General features: G+C 38.9%; 1 protein-coding gene across 1 annotated transcript; it reads right to left on the bottom strand.

Moving 5' to 3' along the window:
- Positions 1 to 14,930: 14,930 nt before the first annotated feature.
- On the bottom strand, positions 14,931 to 24,784 carry LOC126627168 (uncharacterized). The gene is made up of 2 exons (XM_050296601.1): positions 24,622 to 24,784; positions 14,931 to 15,388 (listed from the first exon to the last, which is right to left on the bottom strand). The coding sequence occupies exons 1-2, from the start codon at positions 24,749 to 24,751 to the stop codon at positions 14,946 to 14,948; spliced, it is 573 nt and encodes a 190-aa protein (XP_050152558.1). The 5' UTR covers positions 24,752 to 24,784; the 3' UTR covers positions 14,931 to 14,945.
- Between the last annotated feature and the right edge of the window lie 550 nt (positions 24,785 to 25,334).

Here is a 25,334-nt window from a genome sequence, read left to right as displayed (position 1 = left end):
ATCCATGAAAGAGACACAAGATATAACCAGTGCATCTATGTGTGAATGTGCCATTATTGACAAGCTTTGTGACTTAGTTAATTACAATCTTCTTTCTCTTATTTTCCCACAATTTCTCACTCTCTTAGCTCTTAATTTAAACCAGAATTCCGCAAGTTCTTTCTTTGAGAAGTTATTGTTCTTTCCACCTATGTATTAACACGCGTTTAATTATTCATTCTGTACTCTAGATGATTCAGATTCAAAATGTAAATTAAACGCCCATCTATATTATAATACGTGAATTGGGATACGAATGTTCTAATCTCACATCACAATTCTTCCAGCTCTTCACTATAATTATTTCATGTTTCCTGCCTTTTACTTACGTTAATTAATTGCACATTTCCAAATTAATTAAGCCGCGTTTAAAATTTAAAGACAATGTGGGGCTTGTAGTTCAAGTAGTTAAGAACGATCATTCTCGCATACGAGGCCCTTCCACTGTTTCTTGTATATAAAGTTTGGATTTGAATCCCATCTGAATTCAAATTGTGGGGATCTTAAGGGATTATCACATCTTAATCATTCGTCGTACATCGTGCGATCATAAATCATTTGAATTTTATTATTTAAAATTAAACAGAAAATAGTAACTAACGAAAACTGAATGCACAATATATGATGAAATGTTAGAATGTAAAAATCCTTAAAAATTCCCATTAAAAAAAATTAGAAAAGAATCCTCATCCATAAAGTTTAAGGACAATGAATCATTAACTATTTGCACTTTCATATCTTTTACGCATTCTTTTTTGGACAAGGATTGTCTGCCCTCCCACTTCCGATGCTCTCCTATGCTCTTCTGTTTGTGTGATCACGGTTAAATCACGTCAACATTTTATGTTACTATTCATTTTTGTCTTATTATCTCTATAAAAAATAATATAAAATTTTGACGTGGTTTAACCATGATCACACAAAAGAGTATGGTACGGGAGGGCACCGGAAGTAGGATGGTAGACAATCCTTGTCCTTTTTTATCCATTAAAGGGCACCCTTTTGGAAAAGGATCCAGCGAGGATAGGAACCGGAGGATCTGATAATCGTATCAGTTCATCATACATCGTTCAATTAGAAATTATTTAAAATTTAAAATTAAATATAAATAATACCTAATGAAAACTAACTGAATGATGTATGATAAATGAACACGATCACAAAATCTGCCGAATTCTTTTCCCAACCTTTTTATGATTATATATCTGTCTGATCGAGTATTTTCTTCAAACTTCAGAAAAAATCATGGACCAAATTCATAGGGAAAAAGTGGCACTGAAATCTCCATGTGCATCTTAGTACAGCGACCATGTCCTGCCTCTGAAAAGTGGCCCTCTTGCTTTTTCCTATTTTATGATTATGTCTGCAAATGTAGGCAGCATCTTCGAAGTGATGAGTAGAATGGCTACTTACTGAAACGCGCTTTGGAAATTGATGAAACTGTCTTTCCCACTTCAATATTTTTTTTAAATTTTAACGAAAAACTCTTAATACTTTTTATTTTAATAAAAAATTATATTTTTACATTAAAAAATCAATCATGCTACTATTCATTTTATGTTTTATTTTGTTATTATCGTTAAAACTCAAAGTTTTTAAACCATTTTCATTAATTTTTTTTTTTTTTTTTTTAAGGAAAGAAGATAATATGTGCAATGGTGGAGATGCCAAATTTATCTCAAACTGTTTTGTTTATGCAATAAGGGATACGAGCGTTTTTGTGTGGAATATTTCTCTTAGTGCCGCAAATGGTGGGAAAAATTTCATTGGTGCCTATTGTGGTCACCTAGTCATCCTATAGATTGCTTGGAAACCCAACTGAAATTTGGAATATTTACTTAACGGCCAAATCGTGAAAATAGTCCCTGAGATTTGTATAACACATCACTTTCGTTCTTGAGATTTCAAATCAATAAAAGTGGTCATTGAGATTGTCTATCATCCATCATTTTCGTCATTCCGTTAAAAATTCCATTAAATGTCTCGGACCTCTTGGTCGGAAGTTTGGGCAATTTTCAAAGCTTCATAACTCAATCGTTTTTTAACCAAATTTGACCCGTAATATATCAAAATGAAGATAGGAAAGTGTAGAATAATATTATACCTATTTGGAAGCCCAATGGTTGCCAGATATGGTCAGAAAATAGCCTCAAAGTTTCCTGGTCCGAGGAAAAACTAAAAAACTCGCCTGAAACTGGGTAAATTTTAACCATTCATTACTTCTTCAATACTTATTGAAATCAAGTGATTCAAAAACGAAAATCATACTTCTCGACAAGACGAAGAGAGTGGTACCTTTTTCGAAGGCTAATCGTTGTGGTTTGGCCAGACAACAGTTCAAAAGTGGCTATCTTGGTATCGAGTTAGCCACTTTCAAGCTGTTTTCTGGCCAAACCATGATGCGTTAGTAGTAAAAAAGGTACCATTCTCTTTGCCTCATCGAGAAGTATGATTTTTGTTTTGTAATCACTTGATTTCATTGAGTATTGAAGAAGTTATGAATGTTAAAAGTTTACCCAGTTTCCAGCGAGTTTTCCAGTTTTCCCTCGGACTAGTCAACTTTGAGGCTATTTTCCGGCCTTGTCCAGCAACCATTGGGCTTCCAAATATGTATAATCTTACTCTACACTTTCCTATCTTCATTTTGATATATTATGGGTCAAATTGGGTTAAGAAACGATTGAGTTACAAAGCTTTGAAAATTGTCCAAACTTCCAGCCAAAAGCTTTGGAACACTTAATGGAATTTTTAACGGAATGACAAAAATGATGGATGGTGGACAATCTTAGGGACCAAAGTGATGTATAATACAAATCTCAGGGACCATTTTCGCTATTTAGCCTTTGTAGGATGTAAGATTGAGACACTTGTCATAATCCTATTGAAGGAGTTAGTTAGTTTAGTTAGATATTTCTCTAACTAGTATATAAACCAAAACTGATGTAATTACTTAAGTGTGAAGAAATATAAAAAGATCATTTCTCTTTCTCTCTCTCTCTCTCTCTATATCTTTCTCTCTCTAAAAATCCTTCTTGTTATTCCTTTCAATATACAAGATTATAATGTATGAATGATAATCTGATATAGCTTAACATGGTATCAATCGCCATTATAGCTTGCACTTAAGCTTCGATCCTTGCTGCTTCCACATCATTTCTCTTTGCCTTATCAGATTTCGTCTTCTCCGACTTCGTCTTCTTCGATCTCTGTTTTCTGCAATTTCTAGGGTTTCTGTATCGATCTTCAGTTCTTGATTGATTCTTTTATCAAATCCTGCATCCAAGGTGTTTGTGCCATTTCCTCACCTAAAATTTGCTTTGGACTTCATAATGGTGACTGCGTCGCAACTTCAGCTACTTTAATCTCCGATTACAGCTTTGATTTTGTTCATCTCTACGTCGGTCAATGTAAAAGTTGACGACTCGAACTATCTCAATTGGCACTTTCAAATGCAAATTCTACTCGAAAGCAATGGAATTATGGGGTATGTGGATGGCTTGACTCATTGTCCTTTTTCTCAGATCTCGAGTTCTGGTGAATCTGGTATCAATTCTCCTGTTACTTCTTCTTCTACTCTTCCAGATGAATTTGTTGTATGGAAAATGCACGATAGGGCCATTATGCAACTAATTACTGCCACATTATCTCCTATTGCTATGTCTTGTGCCATTGGTAGTATGAGTTCCAAAGATTTATGGACTAGGCTAAAAGAGCAATTTTCCACAGTTTCTAGGACTAGTATTTTTCAGCTGAAGTCTAATTTGCAGACAATTAAGAAAGGATCTGATTCTGTTTCCCAATACTTGCATCGCATTAAAGAAGCTAGGGATTATCTTGCTGCTGCTGGGGTACACTTTGCCGATGAAGATATTGTTATTCTTGCATTAAATGGCCTTCCAGTAGAGTATAATTCATTTGGGTGTGTAATCAGGGGACGTGAAAGTGTGATATCTCTTAAAGACTTCTGATCGCAGTTGCTTGCTGAGGAAGCAATTGTTAAGAATTTCATAAATGCACATTTCATGACAGCTATGGTTGCTAATGCAAGTCCTCCTACCTCGAAAGACTCTAGTCTACAAACTCGTGGTTTTTCACACCCTCACAATCAAGTTCAATTTGCTACTGGAGGATTTAAGCCATTTCATGGAAACAAAAACAAGGGTAAATGCAGGTTTAATCAAGGATCCAGATTCTATAATTCTTGACCGGTATTTTCCACTCAACCGTAGCTTTTACCAAATACTAATCCTGGTATCCTTGGTCAGTCTCCTAGTCCACAATTTGGCAGCACTTCTGTTCCAATGATTCAGATCTTTCAACTTTGTAACTCGGAGGGTCACACTGCTCCATTATGTGGGTCGACTTTTGTTGAGAAAACTAAATGTCATATTTGTGGTTGTAGTAATCACACCACCTGGTTTTGCTTCTACAATGACAAGGGTCCAAATTACATTGGCATGCATATAAATCCTTATTCACAGCAGCCTTCTTATTTCATGTCTCCACAGAATGTGAACTATTCACTTTCCACACCATCACAGTTTCAATCTCAGCAGCACTCCATACAAGCCATGCATACAGTGCTTAATCCCAATGCACCATTCACCTCAAGATCTCAAACTTCTCCCCCCAAGTGTGGCTTACTGACTCGGGGACCACTAATCACATGACTGCTGACTTGAGCAACTTGTCCCTAGCATCACCTTATCCAACCAATGAGACCATCCAAACTGCCAATGGTGAAGGTTTAATCGTATCTCATGTTGGTTCTTCCACTATTCATTCACCAATTTCTCCAATCAAGCTCAATTTTGTGCTATATGTCCCTCAATTAACTCAGAATCTTGTATCAGTACATAAAATTTGCCTTGACAACAATTGTTAGCTTATATTTGATGCTTTTTGTTTTTGGATTCAGGACAAAGTCACATAGAGGATCCTCTACAAAGGCTTATGCAGTAATGGGCTCTATCATATCCATTCTTTGTCCAATTCAACCCTACAGAAACACTTTCAAGCTCAGGCACTTCTTGGATAGCTTGTTCAATCTAATCTTTGGCATCATCGGTTAGGTCACCCTTCTAGTTCTTTCTTTGATGTTACACAAAGCCAATGTACCATTCACAAAGTCCTCCATACCTAGATTGTGTCATACTTGTCTTGAAGGAAAATTTAGCAAACTCCTGTTTCAACAACATGTTAATAAGTCTATCATTTCTTTTAAGATCATCCATACTAACGTCTGGGGTTCTGCACCACGTATATTATAGATATTATATTATAGATATTACACCATCTTGTTGATGAATGTCCTCGACATTGTTGGATATTCCCATTAATAAATAAATCAGATTTGTTTCCTACTTTTGTTGTTTTCCATTCCTTTGTTCTCAATCAATTTTCTGCAACTATCAAGGTTTTACAATCTGATTTTGGGGGGGGGGGTGAGTACACAAGTCGCAAATTCACACAAATTCTCATGTCAAATGGCATTTCTCAACATATATCTTGTCCATATACTCCTAAGCAAAATGGATTAGCCGGGAGAAAGCATACACATATTATAGAAACCACTGTCACCTTATTACAAGCTGCTAGGTTACCACCTTAGTTTTGGTCCTATGCATTTCAAACAGCAACATACCTTATGAATCAAATGCCTACTACTGTCCTTCATAACAAGTCTCATTTTGAATTATTGTTTGGGTCATGTCTTAGTCTTAGTCACCTTCGGATTTTTGGATGTGCTTGCTTTCCTCTCCTAAAACCTTATAATAGCACCAAGTTGCAAGCCAAAACAACTAAGTTTGTGTTTCTTGGCTATGCCACCTAATACAAGGGGTATCTGTGTTTTCATGTATCTACAAAAAGGGTGTTTATTTTCAGGCATGTCAACTTTGATGAACAATCTTTTCCTTACACAGAATTGTTAACTACTTTACCAACCAATACCACAATCTCACACATTCATACCTTTTTGACACCAGAAAATGTTGTTATCTCACCTACCTAGGTTCCAACTTACACATCTCTAAATCCTAATCCTACTCATATACTGCACCAGTCTCATTATCTACTTCAGAATCATTCTCTCACATTGATGTGAAAAATAAGTTAACACACAAAATTAAACCCTCTTTTTATCAAATGTAGTAAAGTATGTAAGTAGGGATCGTTCTAGGCCGGGGATTAGGAGGGATTGCTAAACACTTGAAAACTGACTTAAAAACATAAAAACAAAATTTAAAACACTAAACTAGACTCAAAGAATGCAAAACTATACTTTAAAATACTTAAACAAACATAAAACTCAAAACAGCAACCTAATGACTCAAAACTGCCTAAAAACCACTTTCTGGGCAGTTTTGAGAACCTAACAAGAACTTGGACGAAGTTGGATGAAAACTTGAATCAAAACACTTAGAAACACAAATAAAAACACTTTCTAACTAATCTAAGACTTCAAAATAAAGGGGGATTTGTTTTGGACGAAATTTGAAAACAAAACAGAAACTTTAAAACAAAACAGATTGTAAAACGTTTTTGGATGAAAAGGATGGATAAAAGGCTAGTTAGGAGGTTCTTCTCCACACATGACACACTTGCAAACAAAATGATTTTCAATTGTTCTTTCAATAAATTATGAATACTCAACGCCCCAAATTAACCGTGAATTGCACTAATTAACCCTCAGTTTTTTCCACAAGTTATTAGGTTGGATGATTGCATACGACAACCCAAAACATTCCCTACAAGTTCCCTACATGAATTGCATAATAGAGATACAAGCAAGAATCATTAAGTTCTATGAAAAACATAAGCATTGACGAGGCACTCGTTACTATGATTTGCATGAAACTTATGCCAAGATTTTACTTAACGTGATTGTGACTAGCAACCTTCACTACTTGTGAATATAAGTTTATAACGATTAGGTGAAACTCCCTTATATTTTAGCGTCAAATTCATGCATGAAAATTAAGCGTGCACTCTTAACCAACATACACAAATTAGTTTTTATATGAACGGATAAGTAAATTGAATTCACAACTTATGAATCACAACTGGATGTAATCAAATCATATTGCAAGTATGAACATAGTTTCGAATCACCCCCTAACTAAGAGGGGTTTAGTTCCTCATACTCACAAAGCAAAGATACATAAAATTAGACATTAAAATCAAAGGAAAGAAAACACCTAAAATGCTCCAACTTGGTAGCAAGTGCATCCAAGATTCCTCCTTTCCCTATGCTTGCGGCAGATTGGGTTATGGACAGATTTTGGGTAGTTTTATGATGTAGAATGGATGGGGAATGGTATGGAAGGGTTTAGGGTGAGTGTGGAGGAGTGTTTGATGGTTGGAGGGTGGTGGAGAACTAGGCAAAGAGGGTGGAAGAAGGTGGAGTGGCTGTTATGTTTTCTAGGCACTAAAATGGTGTTTTTGGGGTGTTTTGCTTCCTAGGGTGTGTATGGACGAATTTTTGTGATAAAATGATGAATATGGGGGATTTTTCTTTGGCCAAGGGGTGTAAACATGTATTTATAGGCCCCAAAAACCCTAGAAAATCAGGTTAGGTTAAGGATGAAATGCATGGCAATTTGTGTGTGTGGTGTGCAATGGTCCAAGGGTGAAAATGAAGTAATGATGCAAAGTGTGAAGGGTAAAATGGAGTGGTGTTGTAGCTAGGGAGCATGAATGATTGTGTAGATTGCATAGAGATGGAAAGGGAGGTGAAATGTGTCAACAAATGGGTCAAAGGTGCAACAACATGTGTTGCACATGGCATTGGATTCCAAATGTGAATGATGGAGCATCAATTGGTGCATGTAATGGATGTAAATGTTGTCTAAAATCTAATGAGTGAAGGGAACAAGAGGTATCAAGCAATTGAGTGTAATAATTAAATGAATTGAAGCATGAAATCAGAAATTATGTAGGGGACAAGAGTGATCAAGCATGGCATGGGAATCCAAAGGGAATTCTATGTGGTTTGCATGGCAAGGAATGCAAGTTGGGGTGACAGATTTTTGGGCTGTTTTCTTCATCTTTTGGACCATAATTCTTCATATTCTTGGCCTCTTTAGTTCTCAAATTCGTCCATCCACTTTGGCCCATGCATTTGCTATCCATTCCAAGCCCCATTTTGCTCCAAAATGCTCCAAAATGCATCTTCTTGCCTACTTTGTCCATAAAATCTGAAAACACACGAAAATGACTTTAAACATTAAAATAACTAAGGAAACACGACATAAATGCACAAGAACAAGCCAACTAAGTCGCATAAATGTGCTCCTATCACACATTAACTATCTTTGTTCTCTGTCCATTACTGCAACACAACAAGCTTCATCTCCACTCCATGTGGCACCTACGTCCATTACTGATCTGGGCCCTAATTCTGCCACAGAAGCACATGAGTTTCATTTGGATACTTTACAAGTAGTTCTCTCTATTCAACCACTAAACCTGCATCTCATGCAAACTAGAAGCAAGAGTGGAATCATCAAGAAGAAGGCTCTTTTAGCAAGTATAGTCTGTGGCACTAATATGTCATTCATTGAACCTGCAACTTATAAGTCTGCCCTTAAAGTTATTGTGTGGTTACAAGCCATGCAAGAAGAAATTAAGGCTTTGCATGATCAAGGTACTTGGAGCTTAGTCAGTTTACCTGCAAACAAGAACTTGGTGGGATGCAAATGGATTTTCAAACTCAAGAAACACTCTGATGGATCTATTGCTTGGCACAAAGCACGATTAGTTGCAAAAGGGTTTAGTCAAGAACCCGACTTGGATTATGGGGAGACATTTGGTCCTGTAGTTAAACCTACCACAGTAAGGTTGGTTCTTGCTTTTGCTGCACATTTTAATTGGCCTATTCGGCAGTTAGACATGAATAATGCATTTTTGGATGGTACGTTGCATGAAGAAGTGTACATGTCACATCTACTTAGTTTCGAAGAAACAACTCGCCCTCATCTTATGTACAAATTACATAAGTCCTTATATGGTTTGAAACAAGCTCCTCGAGCCTAGAATGAACGATTTACTCAGTTTCTTCCTTCTTTGGGGTTTTTCAGTACATATTTTGATTCATCCCTATTTGTTAAACATGTTGGTAATGACATTGTGATACTATTACTTTATGTGGATGATATAATCATCACGGGCAGTGCTACTGCTTCTATTTTAGAGGTTATTTAGGCTCTCACTATTGAGTTTGATATCAAGGATCTAAGACCATTGCATTATTTCTTGGGTATTCAGATCACTACAACTGCAACTAGCTTGTTTTTGTCTCAAACCAAATATGTTCAGGATTTGTTGGTAAAGGCTGAAATGATTGATGCCAAGCCTTGTGATACCCCATGTCTCCCTTATAACCGGTTGCTCAGAGATGATGGTGATCCTTATTCTAACCTTGGTTTGTATCGGAATCTTGTTGGGGCACTGCAATACCTCACATTAACAAGGCCTGATATTGCCTTTTCTGTACATCAAGTCAACCAATTTATGTAGCATCCCATGGTTTCTCATTTCATAGCAGTTAAACAAATTTTGCGATCTTAAGGGGACAATGCAGTTTGGTATATCATATACTCGAGGAGATTTACAGTTAAAAGCTTTTAGTGATGCTGATTGGGTTGGTGATCCCAATGACAGGCGCTCAACTACTGGGTTGGTAGTGTTTTTGGGTAACAATCCCATTTCATGGTCGTCCAAGAAGCAACAAACAGTTTCGAGATCCTCAACAGAAGCAGAATACCGTGCACTATCATTCACTTCTGCTAAGTTAGATTGGATCAAACAATTATTAGCCTTTCTACATCTTCAACTTCCTACTGTCCTTGTCCTCTTTTGTGACAATCTCTGTGCTATTGCACTCTCTTTTAATCTAGTACAACATCAAAAGACTAAGCACATAGAGATTGATGTGCATTTTGTCTGAGAACGAGTGAGCAAGAAACAACTGTCAGTGCAGTTTGTATCTTCATCGGAGTAATTTGTTGATATACTCACAAAAGGGTTGAGTGGACCATTATTTCGCACTCATTGTCGCAACCTTATGCTCGGTTCATCCATGCATAAGCTTGAGGGGGATGTTAGAGTATAGGATGTAAGATTGAGACACTTGTCATAATCCTATTGAAGGAGTTAGTTTAGTTAGATATTTCTCTAGCTAGTATATAAAGCAAAACTGATGTAATTACTTAATTGTGAAGAAATAAAAAAAGATCATTTCTCTCTCTCTTTCTCTCTTTCTCTCTCTCTCTCTCTCTCTATATATATATATATATCTTTCTCTCTCTAAAAATCCTTCTTGTTCTTCCTTCCAATATACAAGATTATAGTGTATGAATGATGATCTGATATAGCTTAACAGCCTTTACTTAGCATATCATGTGCCCACTAGTCATCGTATGGGCGAAAAGGGTTTCCTATTCTATCTGGACTTAATTTAGGGAAGTATAGATACATAAGGATTCCTAATGGGCTTATGATGGGCGTATCTTATTAGGGTTATGTACTTTATATCAGTAAGGGTTTCTGTTGGTGTTACACATAATACTGCACAATCGGTATTGTAACTTCTTGTAGAAACCAATAGAAGAACTCTTGCTAGCATGCATGCAGAAACATCAAAAGGAAAATGTCTTTGAAACTTTGCGATTGAGATCAGTACTCTAACGTGTTTTAAATATATGAACACCTTAATTAACATTTTTGAATTAAGCTACGTAATGGACTTGCCGTAATAATTTGCATCAAACTTGCTATTTACCATAGTCGAATTTTTGACCTTCCAATCCTAACCTTCCACTTAACAGATGAAAAAACAAAAAAATCTCTAAACCATAATACTAAGTGATAACTATTCATTTATAAAAAATAATTATCTTGTTATTAGTTGTTTTTTAGATTGCAGTGGGAATTAATTTGCAGAGGACAGTTTAAAGCTAACTGAACAACCTTTTAAGCTTTTATCCGGAATCCCTGTATTTTTTATTGCGGAACTCTTTATTTTCATATGCGAAACTGTTGCATTTTCTTGACATTTTCTCTGTTGCGAGAACTGGTTTCTTTCCTGGTCCATCTCTCAAGCTCTTATCAGGAAGAAAATCCTCTCTCGCACCTCTCTCTTCAACATCGTGGATCGAAGCCAATCGAAAGATGGCGACGTTGCCATTCCGCAGAACACCCCAATGCCCTCTTCCCCCGAGTTTCACCACCCAAACCACCACTTAGAACGGCCAACCCCAAACAACCCATACCCAGCACCAATCATTTGGATAATTAGAAAGGAAGTGGAGTCCAGATTGTTTGTTGTTGTGGACTGTTATTCTTTGCAAATCTTTATTTTCAACGTTGGTGTTTACTACAAGAGTATTTCTTAGCAAGACATTCATTCGAATTCCATAGCTTTTACATTGCCGGTCCCAAGCCCGGATAAAGGAGGAGGGGGAGGACGTCAGGTAGTCGACAGCCGGCACTCCACAGTTACGTCGAATCCTTATGACAATGAATCCAGAACGAAATCGCGCTAAAGCTAGGACATCACCCGTAAGTGGCGCGCTGTGTGGCCCGAGCACAGTGATAAGTGAGCAAGGGTCGCTATATCTCCATCATCACTCGGATGCAGTGTTAAATGAGCAAGGGGGTCATAGAAACTTCTTTTCGAACGGCTCCACTCAAAGTTGTTTGGGAGCATATGCTCCTATCAACTTTACACAAGACACACAAAAGAAGTACTTTGATCCTATTAGACGGGGGATGGTGAAGAAGCTAGGACATAAGGGTAGAGTTCAAGAGAGTAGAATGCGTTTAGGAATGTGGAATATAGGAACCTTAACGGGAAAGTCTATGGAAGTAGTGGAAGTTATGGTGAGGAGAAGGATAAATATTATGTGCCTACAAGAAACTAAGTGGGTTGGTCTTAAGGCAAAGGATCTAGAAAACTCAGGGTTTAAGCTTTGGTATTCGGGCACAAATAGAACGAGAAACGGTGTTGGCATCATTGTGGACAAGACCTTGATACAAGATGTTGTAGATGTCAAGAGGGTAGGAGATAGAATCATGGCAATCAAGATTGTAATAGAACAAGAACTCATCAATGTGATTAGTGCGTACGCACCTCAAGTAGGGTTGGATACGAGTTCGAAGGAGAAATTTTGGGAAGACCTTGGAGACTTGGTGCAAGGAATTGCCCAGATGGAGAAGTTATTTATAGGAGGAGATTTAAATGGACACGTGGGCAGGGAGACAGGCAACTATGGAGGTTTTCATGGTGGCCATGGTTTTGGGGAGAGAAATGAGGATGGGGAAGCTATCTTGGATTTTGCAATGGCATATGATCTCTTCTTAGCCAACACCTTCTTTAAGAAGAGAGAAGAACATGTGATCACCTACAAGAGTGGGTCGTCAAAAACACAAATAGATTTTCTTTTAATGAGGAAAGGGGATTGTATAACTTGTAAGGATTGCAAAGTTATACCGGGGGAGAGCTTGGCTAATCAACATCGCTTGTTGGTGATGGATGTACATATCAAAAGAGTGAGAAAAAAGAACAAGACTTGGAAGTGCCCAAAGACTAGATGGTGGAATCTAAAAGGAGAAAAACAAGTCATTTTCAAAGAGCAAGTAATCACCCAGTGTGTGTGGGATAGAGAGGGGGAATCTAGCCAAATATGGGATTCCATGGCTAGCTGTATCCGAAAAGTAGCAAAAGAGGTATTAGGAGAGTCCAAAGGCTTTGCTCCACACCAAAAGGAATCTTGGTGGTGGAATGAGGAGGTACAAACAAAGGTGAAGGCTAAGAAGGAATGTTGTAAAGCCTTATACAAGGATAGGACTGATGAAAATGGTGAAAGGTATAGAAGAGCGAAGCAAGAGGCGAAGAAAGATGTGAGAGAAGCTAAGTTAGCGGCTTATGACGATATGTATAAGCGACTAGATACCAAAGAAGGAGAGTTGGATATCTATAAACTAGCTAGAGCAAGGGAAAAGAAGACAAGGGACCTAAACCAAGTGAGGTGCATCAAGGATGAGGATGGAAAGGTTCTTGCTACAGAGAACGCGGTCAAAGACAGATGGAGAGGTTATTTTCATAATCTTTTCAATGAAGGACATGAAAGGAGTACTCCTTTAGGGGAGTTGAGTAACTCAGAAAAGTGTAGAAACTACTCATTTTATCGTCGAATCAGGAAGGAAGAAGTGGTTGTAGCTTTGAAGAAGATGAAGCATAGAAAAGCAGTGGGCCCAGACGATATACCGATTGAAGTGTGGAAAGCCTTGGGAGAGACAGGTATAGCATGGCTCACTGACATTTTCAATAGGATTTTGAAAACGAAGAAGATGCCAAACGAGTGGCGAAAGAGCACCTCGGTGGCTATTTACAAGAATAAGGGCGACGTACAAAATTGCATGAACTATATGGGTATTAAGCTAATGAGTCATACAATGAAGCTCTGGGAGAGAGTCATTAAGCATAGATTAAGGCAAGAGACACGGGTTTCGGACAACCAATTCGGGTTCATGCCAGGGCGCTCAGCCATGGAGGCAATCTATCTCTTACGAAGATTGATGGAAAGATATAGAGATGGGAAAAAGGATTTAAACATGGTCTTTATAGATTTGGAAAAAGCGTATGATAGGGTCCCAAGAGACATTCTTTGGAGGATTTTAGAGAAGAAAGGAGTACGAGTAGCATATATCTAAGCTATAAAGGATATGTATGAAGGAGCAAAGACTGCCATAAGAACTCATGAAGGACAAACCGAAAGCTTCCCCATAACTGTAGGATTACATCAAGGCTCATCCTTAAGTCCTTACCTTTTTGCGTTGGTAATGGATGAGTTAATAGGACATATTCAAGATGATATTCCTTGGTGTATGCTTTTTGCAGACGATATAGTGTTGATAGGTGAAACTCAGGAAGGTGTAAATACGAAGCTTAACCTTTGGAGAGAAGTGTTGGAATCTAAAGGTCTTCGCCTAAGCCGATCAAAGACAGAATATATGGAGTGCAAGTTCAATGCAAATGGAGGCCAAAATGAGTTAGGGGTGAGGATTGGAGATCAGGAAATACCAAAGAGCGACCGTTTTCGCTACCTAGGATCTATCTTACAAAAGAACGGAGAATTAGATGGAGATCTCAACCATAGAATACAAGCTGGATTGATGAAGTGGAAGAGTGCATCCGGCGTGTGTGTGATCGTCGTATGCCACTGAAGCTTAAGGGAAAATTTTATAGGACGGCAATAAGGCCGGCGATGCTGTATGACACAGAATGTTGGGCGGTGAAGCACCAACACGTACACAAAATGGGTGTAGCGGAGATGAAGATGCTTCGTTGGATGTGTGGGCACACGAGAAAGGATAAGATTAGGAATGAGGATATCCGAGGTAAAGTAGGAGTAGCAGAAATTGAAGGAAAACTGAGAGAAAATCGGTTACGGTGGTTTGGACATGTGCAAAGAAGGCCTACTGACGCTCCGGTTAGAAGATGCGACTACGGGACAGAGGTTCAGGGCCGAAGGGGTAGAAGAAGACCTAGGAAAACTTTGGAAGAGACTCTAAGAAAAGACTTAGAGTACTTGGATCTAACGGAGGACATGACACAGGATCGAGCACAATGGCGTTCTAAGATTCATATAGCCGACCTGACTCAGTGACTTGGATTTTTCAAGTCTCCAATCGAGAAGTTTTCCCCACCTGGGAAATTAAGGGAACACTACCTCAACCTACATGCTCCACTCACAAAGCTTCAACATACAAGCTTCAACAAAAGAAAAATTCAAAGAATTTAGTGAAGAAGGCTTTGGTGTATTTAACACAATACGTTGAAATGAAACAAAGCTTATTTATTGATATCTCTAAGAAGTTACAAATATATACATATACACGAGTCAAAATGAACAAACAAGAGGGAGCCTACACAAAGGTTGCTTAGGAGAAGTCTCAGCAGTCGGCAGAGCCCCAGAAAGAGAAGGCACCGGAGGGGGATCATTCGGAGCCTCAGTACTGGACAGCACCCTAGAAGGAGGAGGCATCGGAGGTTGATCATTTGGAGCTTCATTACGCGGTACAGCCCCAGAAGACGAAGGCAATAAATGCCTTTGGAACAAACCCACAAACCTCTGATGATCATGTAAAATCTGACCATCAGATTCCTTCATCTGGTCAAGCTTCCTCTTCATGTTTGTAGCATAGTCATGAGCGAGCCGGTGCAACTGTTTATTCTCATGCTTGAGCCCTCTAATCTCCTGTTTGAGACTCATCACTTCAGCCGCCAATGATTCAACTTGGCGGGTTCGAGCAAATAGGCGTTGGGCCATATTAGACACAGAACCTGCACACTGAACACTAAGAGCCAGAGAATCCTTAACAGCTAACTCATCAGACCGTTTGGAAAGTAGTCTGTTATCTTTGGGAGTGAGAAGGTTCCTGGCCACCACTGCAGCGGTCATATCATTCTTCATCACGAAATCCCCAACAGTAAGAGGACCAGTAGGGGATACGAAGGATGGGCGCCATATGTTGTCTGGAGAAGGCGTGGCTGCCTCTTCAACAAGGTTCAAGTCAAAACGACGGTCGGAGGGGCCAGACATTTTCAAAGGTGTTGAAGAGAAAAGAAGTCGGACAAATCAAGATCTTAGAAATGCAAGAAGGGAGCTTCTACTGGTGGAGATTCAAGTGTGCTTTGGAACTTAATACCAGCCTCTATTAAAATCCGCACTCGATGGAGCTTCAGAAATCGAAAAGGCGCCTGCTCAGAAATCGAAAAGGCGTTTGCTTTCTCAAAAGCTGGGCTGCTCAGAGACCACGAGGGCCGATCTCAGGAATCGAAGAGGCGTTTGCTTTCTCAAAAGCTGGGCTGCTCAAAGACCATGAAGGTCGATCGCAGAAATCGAAAAGGCACTTTCTTTCTCAAAAGCTGGGCTGCTCAGAGACCACGAGGGCCGATCTCAGAAATCGAAGAGGCACCTGCTTTTTCAGCCTTGTCAGCATCTGTCACATGCACACTCAACTTTGCGGAAATTACGGGCATTCTGTCGAAGATTTCTAGTGAAGTAGAAAGCACGTGAATGTTACTGTTCAATCATTCACTTTACACACGCAACATCAGCTCACGGGTACCACAGATAACTTTGCCAAAAATCTCTGACAAAGTTTAGACACGTGAAGCTTGCAGCTCCCATTACATCGCTATGGCCAAGAAGGGTAAAAGAATAGCAAAGAAACAGCACTAACAAAGTTTAGACACATAAATTTTGAAGGCCACTCTACCATATTATTACCCACAAAGGTAAAGGAACAGGATCATTGCTGGATAATTGGAAAGTCCTGTGGGTCAACCTCTGTGCTCCGTGGCAAGGTAGACTAGCAAACAGGCCTAACCTTTACTCACATTCGAGAAAACACTCCCAACAAGATTGCTTGCTTTAAGATCGAAGAGGCACCGTCCTCCGAATCTCGAGAGCCAGACTCTCAACACGATTACTTTCTCAAAAAGCGACGAGACACCGCTCTCCGAATCTCGAGAGCCAGACACCTAGCAGGATTGCTTTCTCAAAAATCGAAGAGGCACTGTTATCCGAATCTCGAGAGACAGATCCCCGACAGTATTGCTTGTTCGAAAACCAAAGAGGCACCGCTTTCTCAACTTCGAGAGCCCCTTAGATAAAGCTTGTCTGTAATCCTCACACCGCTTTCTCAACTTCGAGAGCCAGATCTCCTTGGATAAAGCTTGTCTGTAATCTTCACACGTAACATCAGCTTTCCAGATACCACAGACCATTTTTTCAAAGTGCTCTGACAGAGTTAAAACACGTGAAGCTGGCAGCTCCCACTACCGTGCTATGACCAAGCAGGGTAAAAGAATAGTATTACTCCTTGTTAAGGAGACTCCTATATATGTCGACCTCCATCCTCAACGGACAGGCAGACCTGCAAAAATGCTCAACCCTTCCTCATATCTGAGAGGGCACTCCCAACGAAGCCTCTCGAAATACTCAGCTTTCTTTCCCCCCGAGAATACCTCTGCAAACAAGCTACACTAGAGCAAGAATATCTCATATCATCAGGGTTAAAAGCAAGAGTATCCCATATCATGCTTTTTTCCTGTCTTTTCCTTTGGCCTTGTTCTTACCTGCAAGACAAGGAGAAAGAGAGCAATCAGTCAGCACTTGGAATTAAGCTTCCAGTCCGGAACTGACTGCCTGGAACCCCATTGCTCTCGAGTACTCATCTTCAACATCTTATGCTTCCCGAGAAGATACCACATCTGCCTGAGGAACAAATAGGGCAAGTGAGAAGGATACAAGGAAGCATGTGGAGACAAGCGCAACAGAACACGTGCCGATACATCCACTACTTTGTCAACAGCAAAAGTATCCCATATCAGCAAGGTGGAACGTACTCTAGATTTGATGGACTTGTTTTGACCCTCAAATTCTTCAGTCGGCCTTATACTCTGGTGGAAACAAGAAAACCCTTCAGCCCAGTTCAAGAATAAGCCTGTGGAAAGTTACTTCTTCAAAAGCAAAAGTATCTCATATCACATTTTCTCCTTTTCTTCTCTTTATCCTTCATGCTACCTGCAAGATAAGGAGAAGGATAACAATTAGCCGGAACTCGAAATCAAAACTTCTGATCTGGGACTGATTGCTTGGAGCTCTGATTGCTTACCTTGTCTGTCACCTCTTTCAGCAAATCCCCTAGCTCGGCGACTTGGGGGACTCCTACTACATGGTTTGTATCGCGCTTGACCAAGCCTGAAACTACAAGTAAGCGTCAAGTGAAATTGATACATTACCTTGTGCATCTCCACCAGTTAAAGATACCACCCCTGGAGAGAGGAAGAGTACTTCCAAAGAAGATGCCACATCTACTTATGAGACAGATAAGGCAAGTGAAGACGATACCACACTTCGGTACTTAAAAGTTTCGTGATTATGAGATCATTCTTCCACAATATTTCCTAATGTCATTTGTACTAAATCATTCACTTGTACTCACTAAAGGAGAGCTTGAACCTATATACTGTGTAAACCCTTCACAATTAATGAGAACTCCTTTACTCCGTGGACGTAGCCAATCTGGGTGAACCACGTACATCTTGTGTTTGCTTCCTGTCTCTATCCATTTACATACTTATCCACACTAATGACCGGAGCAATCTAGCGAAGATCACAAACTTAATATTTAAGATGATATTCTTTGGTGTATGCTTTTCGCAAACGATATAGTGTTGATAGATGAAACGCAGGAAGGGGTAAACGCGAAGCTTAACCTTTGGAGAGAAGTGTTGGAATCTAAAGGTCCTCGCCTAAGCCGATCAAAGACAGAATATATGGAGTGCAAGTTCAGTGCAAACGGAGGCCAAAATGAGTTAGGGGTGAGGATCGGAGATCAGGAAATACCAAAGAGCGACCGTTTTCGCTACCTAGGATCTATCTTGCAAAAGAACGGAGAATTTGATGGAGATCTCACCCATAGAATACAAGCTGGATGGATGAAGTGGAAGAATGCATCCGGCGTGTTGTGTGACCGTCGTAGGCCACTGAAGCTCAAGGGAAAATTTTATAGGACGGCAATAAGGCCGGCAATGCTATATGGCATAGAATGTTGGGCGGTGAAGCATCAACACGTAGGTGTAGTGGAGATGAGGATGCTTCGTTGGATGTGTGGGCACACGAGAAATGATAAGATTAGGAATGAGGATATCCGAGATAAAGTAGGAGTAGCCGAAATTGAAGGAAAGAGGAGAGAAAATCAGTTACGGTGGTTTGGACATGTGCAAAGAAGGCCTACTGACGCTCCGGTTCGAAGATGTGACCACGGGACAGAGGTTCAGGGCCGAAGGGGTAGAGGAAGACCTAGGAAAACTTTGGAAGAGACCCTAAGAAAAGACTTAGAGTACTTGGATCTAACGGATGACATGACACAAAACCGAGCGCAATGGCGTTCTAGGATTCATATAGCCGACCCCACTTAGTGGGAAAAGGCTTTGTTGTTGTTGTTGTTGATGGTTTATGTAGCTGCGCAGGATTTTGCGCAATGTAGTACTTCCATAGAAGCTTTTTGGATCTCTCTATCTTTTTTTAGGAAAACTAACGAAAAATTAAAAAAAAAACTTCTCTTTCAACGAAAAGCTTTTTTTAAAGGTATAGTGAATAGTGTCAATTAAAGGTAAAAATGTGGTTTTTATTTAAAAGTGAATAATACCGAGAGTGTTTTGTTAAAACTCTTTTTTTTTCTACTTTTAATCTTGCAGGTTACGTTAGAATGACTCGTGAAAGTTCACCTAAGTTAGGACCAAGGTTTTAAAACACGCTAGGTGCTAGTTTGGCGGCAGGTTAGGGCCTAGCACATAGGCGGTGAGGCGGAGTCTAGGCGGATTTAATTAAATTTATTATATTTCGTGTAAATAAGTGTTTGTTTATATTTAAAATATATAAGATTTCATCATAAACTACAAAATAGAATGACATATATATTATGAGCTATTGGAACATAATGAAAAAGTGGAATATTAATTTTATAAATAAAGAAAAGAATATTGAATTTTAACATGATAAAGTGGAATATTAATTTTATAAATAAATTATCTTGAAACTGGGAGTACCTTGACCATCAACATTTTGAATTTTATTACATTTTTATTTATGGAAAACTAACCACAAGCCTCTGAAAAGATTCATTTTAATCATCAGGACAAAATTTTTTGGTAATACCTAAATTGGGCATAAGAAAGGTGACAAATGAGGGCTCCAGAGAGACAAAGCATGCAACAACCCTTGAAAACTTCTAGACAACAATTGAATGCAAAATGATAAAGTAAGGGCACGAGCTCCAGAATATAAACCATGCAGGAGGATTCACATGGGTTCACATGGCCTTTATCAAAGCAAAACGAAGAAAAGCCAAGATCCCGTCAGAATCAGAAACAATGTCTATAGATTCAGAAACAGTGCCAAAAGGGAAAATAAGGCACACCATTCAATTATAAAAGAATTTTGTATGTTAGCATCCTCATTCAGTGTATATAAGGAGAAATTCCTTTCAGTGTAAAGTACACGGAAACAACACAGCAGAGAAACACCATACTCACACCAACCTTCAATCCTTATACACTCAAGCATCTGTAGTCTTCATAGCATCCTTGTAAACACTTTCTTGTAAACATCTATCTTTGTTAACATTCTATATATCAATAAAAGTTCAAGTGTACATATTCAAGCAATCTCCAACAAGGTCTAAAATATCGATGATATCAGAAATATCGGTAGTCCAAAAACACGGAAATTTCGATGGAAATATCGGGATATTATCGATATCGATAAAAATTGAATAAAAACCACGGAAATTGTAAGAAAAACTTGGAAATTTTTATTGAAACTTTGTAGGATGTTTATTTAGTCAATTATCTATTAGTTTATCACAAAAAATTGGAAGGAAATGCATTGCATGATGGATTTAACTTATTTAAGTTGATTATATAGCCAGCTGGCAAACATTGTGAGTGTAGAAAATATGTAGTAATTAATGAAAGAAGTTTGAACACACCATAATCATTTATATATAATGAATTAGTACAATATTTTACACTTTATACATTGCATGGTAAGATACATGAATGATTTAGCACCACATAGAGTTCCTATGAGATTCAAAATTTTCACTATCTTCATCATCTCTATGTGTAGAGTAAGTGTAAAATGGGAGGGGTTCGAATCCCCTTGGTGTAGAGTAAGTGTAAAATGTTAGGTTGAAATACAAAAGTACCCCTAACCTAAACAGATGAGGATACTTTTACCTTGCATCTCTCTCGATTCCCAATCAGTTCCTGCGTTTTCACTTGGGCGCCGGCAGCAGCTCCTTAAAGAAACCCTAACCTTAACCCTCAAATCTCTCTATCCACGACGCCTGCACCCCTCCTCTAATGGCGAAAAAATGAAAGCTTAGCTCCTCTGAGCCCTTCGAACCCACCAAAAAGCAACAACAGGTTGTAGTTGAGGCAAGGTTCTAAAAAACGCTAAGTGCTAGTCGGGCGGTGGGCTAGCGCCTAGCGCCTAAGCGGCTAGGCGGGGTCTAGGTAGGCGAATGGGCAGCCTAGGCGGATTTTGGTAAATTTTTTATATATTTTATGAATTAATTAAATTTACTATATCAAATGTAAATAATTATTGACTAATATGTTATTTCTTTTAGAAAAACATACATATGTGAATGTTTTATGTACATATATGATATGCTTGCGTAAGAAAAAAAAAGATTATCTAAATAATTTATAATTTATATAAGATTTATACACACACACACACACACACACACACACACACACATAATATATATATAACAAACTTTTAAAACAATAAAAAGCCCACTGTGTGGTGGCTTTTATTATTAAAACCATCAACCCGTCCACCACACCTTTGCTCTTTCACATCACCTGTCCACCTTGGGTGGTTTTCATTATTAAAACCATAGAGTCCATGGTTTTCATAATTAAAAACCATCAACTTTTGACCTTGGATTTGATATCCCAGTCCGCAGCACTTTCTTCACAGCTTCTCTCTCTCTCATCCACTACATTTGAAATGTTTATCTTTCTCTCTCTATACTTCAATATCAATTGCATGATGAAAGGATTATCATTGTTCTCCATCATCTTCTCCACCTAATTCCCCATCTTCTTGCCCTGCAAAATTTCCCAAAACCTAGTCTAGCGCAGAAAAGATCCTTGAAAACGTTGCCAACTCCGGTGAAGAAATCCGAAGAGTCCAGGTCAAAATTTTCCTTTTTTTTTCCAGTAACTGCACTATTATTCCTTCTACTGGTCTCTCTCTCACTCTCTCTTTCTTTTTCATATTTTATGTTATCGCCCTCCTTTTCTACGCTGTCGATAACCATGACGACGTGGTGGATCGGATTCGGAAGGTTGCGGATGAGGACCCAATCCACCGTAAGATCTTCTTCCATGGTCTCGGATGGGACACCAACGCCAAAACCTTAACCAATGTGTTTAAGGAATTGCTCATTTTGATGGGTCTGAGGGTGGGTTGCAAAGAGAGGCGCAGATCTTGGCAGCTGCGACGACGGAGCCTCGGCTGCATTTGCGACGATTGAGCATCGGCGATATTATCAATAATATCACGATATATTGACGATAATTAAGTGGATAAGTGTGAAAATATTACCCTCTAAAAAAACTATATTTCGCTGATAATATCGATATTTTAGACCTTGATCTCCAAGTCTTAAATAAGTTTTCTTTTCCTTCTTTAGTGTGTTTGTTTAATTAGACTTCTAGTCCAAAACAGAGAAATACTATTGTAGTTATATTATTAACATGCTAAACTAACGATCATACTTTATTCGAGCACTCTGTTATAGTTGAATGTTTGCCATACAAATAACTGGACATTAACTAGGGTACCTCTGAGTTATTCGTACCTCTGAGTTCAGCCGTTAAGGCCTTATACTTGTACTGTGAGTGGCTGTCATGCTTAAACATGTCGAGTTCCATGTGCAAGGTTCTATGTCTAGTTATAATGGCCATCCGACTATTTAACCGGGCCTTGCTGTGCGAATTTGGTATCAGAGCCAAGTTTAGCATTTTAATAGTATAATTATAATAGTAAAGTACCTTGAAGACGAAAGTCATTAACACAACTGATATCACACTTGTTTATTTTGTATGAACAATAGATATTATTGTCCTTGTAGACCTTGTCAGCCACAACCACCAGGTATTTATTATCCCAGACATCCAACTATAAATAGCATAAAGAGAAGATTAGCATATATATCCAAAAGAATTACCAGTACTTTGAAGAAGCAGAAGTTTGATCTTGGTTATCTTGAACATCCTTCATTTATTAGTAAATATAATAATACAGAAGTTCAACATAAAGTTTTAGAAGCATAAAGAGTAGCAAAAAAAGTTTTAGAGACCCTGAAAGAAGAAAGAGAGTTTCTAAGAAACCAATTAGTTGTAACTTTAGAGAAAGGTAGATTATAGTTTATGATAGATTATCTTAATTTAGAAATTAGTGAACCTTAAAAAAGAAAAATAACCTTTGACCAAAATAGATTATTTTGTTATTTTCCATTGAGAAAGCATAATAATATTTTGCATAATGAAGAAAATCCACAAGCCAATAGTATTGTAGATTTTATTATTAGTCAAGCAGAAAATATAAAATTAGAAAATAATAAGCATAAACATTTGTTAAACCAGTTGTTAGAGCATTTTCAAAAAAAATTTATAAAAATAATTAAACAAAATTTAGATTATATTACATCTCAGTTAGAAGATAATAATAAAAATATTCAAAAGTTTCCTAGCAAAGAGAGATAAGAGAGCTTGTTGGTCTCATAGATAGTAAGCCGAAGCAAGTAGAACTTAGATCATTAGAAATAGGGCGTGTTGTGTGACCGCCATATGCCACTGAAGCTCAAGGGAAAATTTTATAGGACAGCAATAAGGCTGGCGATGCTGTATGGCACAAAATGTTGGGCGGCGGTGAAACATCAACACGTACACAAAATGGGTGTAGCGGAGATGAGGATGCTTCGTTGGATGTGTGGGCACACGAGAAAGGATAAGATTAGGAATGAGGATATCCGAGGTAAATTAGGAGTAGCCGAAATTGTAGGAAAGCTGAGAGAAAATCGGTTACGGTGGTTTGGACATGTGCAAAGAAGGCCTACTGACGCTCCAGTTAAAAGATGCGACTACGGGACAGAGGTTTAGGGCCGAAAAGGTAGAGGAAGACCTAGGAAAACTTTGGAAGAGACTCTAAGAAAAGACTTAGAGTACTTGGATCTAACGGAGGACATGACACAGGACCGAGCACAATAGCGTTCTAAGATTCATATAGCCGACCCCACTCAGTGACTTGGATTTTTCAAGTCTCCAACCAAGAAGTTTTCCTCACTCGAGAAATTAAGGGAAACTACCTCAACCTACATGCTCCACTCACAAAGCTTAAACATACAAGCTTCAACAAAAGAAAAAAATCAAAGAACTTAGTAAAGAAGGCTTTGGTGTATTTAACACAATACGTTGAAATGAAGCAAAGCTTATTTATTGATATCTCCGATAAGTTACAAATATGTACATATACATGAGTCAAAATAAACAAACAAGAGGGAACCTTCACAAAGGTTGCTTAGGAGAAGTCTCAGCAGTCGGTAGAGCCTCAGAAAGAGAAGGCACCGGAGGGGGATCATTCGGAGCCTCAGTACTAGACAGAACCCTAGAAGGATGAGGCATCGGAGGTTGATCATTTGGAGCTTCATTACGCAGTACAGCCTTAAAAGACGATGGCAATAAATGCCTTTGGAACAAACCCACAAACCTCTGATGATCAAGTAAAATCTGACCATCAGATTCCTTCATCTGGTCAAGCTTCCTCTTCATGTTTATAGCATAGTCATGTGCGAGCCGGTGCAACTGTTTATTCTCATGCTTGAGCCCTCTAATCTCCTGTTTGAGACTCATCACTTCAGCCGCCAATGATTCAACTTAGCGGGTTCGAGCAAATAGGCGTTGGGCCATATTAGACACAGAACCTGCACACTGAACACTCAGAGCCAGAGAATCCTTAACAGCCAACTCATCAGACCATTTGGAAAGTAGTCTGTTATCTTTGAGAGTGAGAAGGTTCCTAGCCACCACCGCAACGGTCATATCATTCTTCATCACGGAATCCCCAACGGTAAGAGAACTAGTAGGGGATAAGAAGGATGGGCGCCATATGTTGTCTGGAGAAGGCGTGGCTGCCTCTTCAACAAGGTTTAAGTCAAAACGATAGTCGGAGGGGCCAGACATTTTCAAAGGTGTTGAAGAGAGAAGAGGTCGGACAAATCAAGATCTTAGAAGTGTAAAAAGAGAGCTTCTATTGGTGGAGATTCAAGTGTGTTTTGGAACTTAATGACAGCCTCTATAAAAATCTGCACTCGACGGAGCTCCAGAAATCGAAGAGGCGCCTGCTCAGAAATCGAAGAGGCGTTTGCTTTCTCAAAAGCTGGGCTGCTCAGAGACCACGAGGGCCGATCTCAGAAATTGAAGAGGCGTTTGTTTTCTTAAAAGCTGGGCTGCTCAAAGACCACGAAGGCTGATCTCAGAAATCGAAGAGGCGCTTGCTTTCTCAAAAGCTGGGCTGCTCAAAGACCACGAGGGCCAATCGCAGAAATCGAAGAGGCACCTGCTTTTTCAGCCTTGTCAGCACCTGTCACATGCACACTCAGCTTAGCTGAAATTACGGGCATTCTGTCGAAGATTT

Source organism: Malus sylvestris, chromosome 1 (assembly GCF_916048215.2).
Source record: "Malus sylvestris chromosome 1, drMalSylv7.2, whole genome shotgun sequence".
NCBI classification, from domain to species: domain Eukaryota; kingdom Viridiplantae; phylum Streptophyta; class Magnoliopsida; order Rosales; family Rosaceae; genus Malus; species Malus sylvestris.
This window is presented reverse-complemented; position numbering and strand designations above follow the sequence as displayed.

Excerpts from the sequence above, each read along its gene's own strand:
- LOC126627168 (XM_050296601.1), bottom strand. The coding sequence starts at position 24,751 with ATGAAGAATGATATGACCGTTGCGGTGGTGGCTAGGAACCTTCTCACT. Across the intron at positions 15,389-24,621 it reads TCTGAGTGTTCAGTGTGCAG|GTTCTGTGTCTAATATGGCC; the intron begins GTTCTGTGTCTA and ends TTCAGTGTGCAG.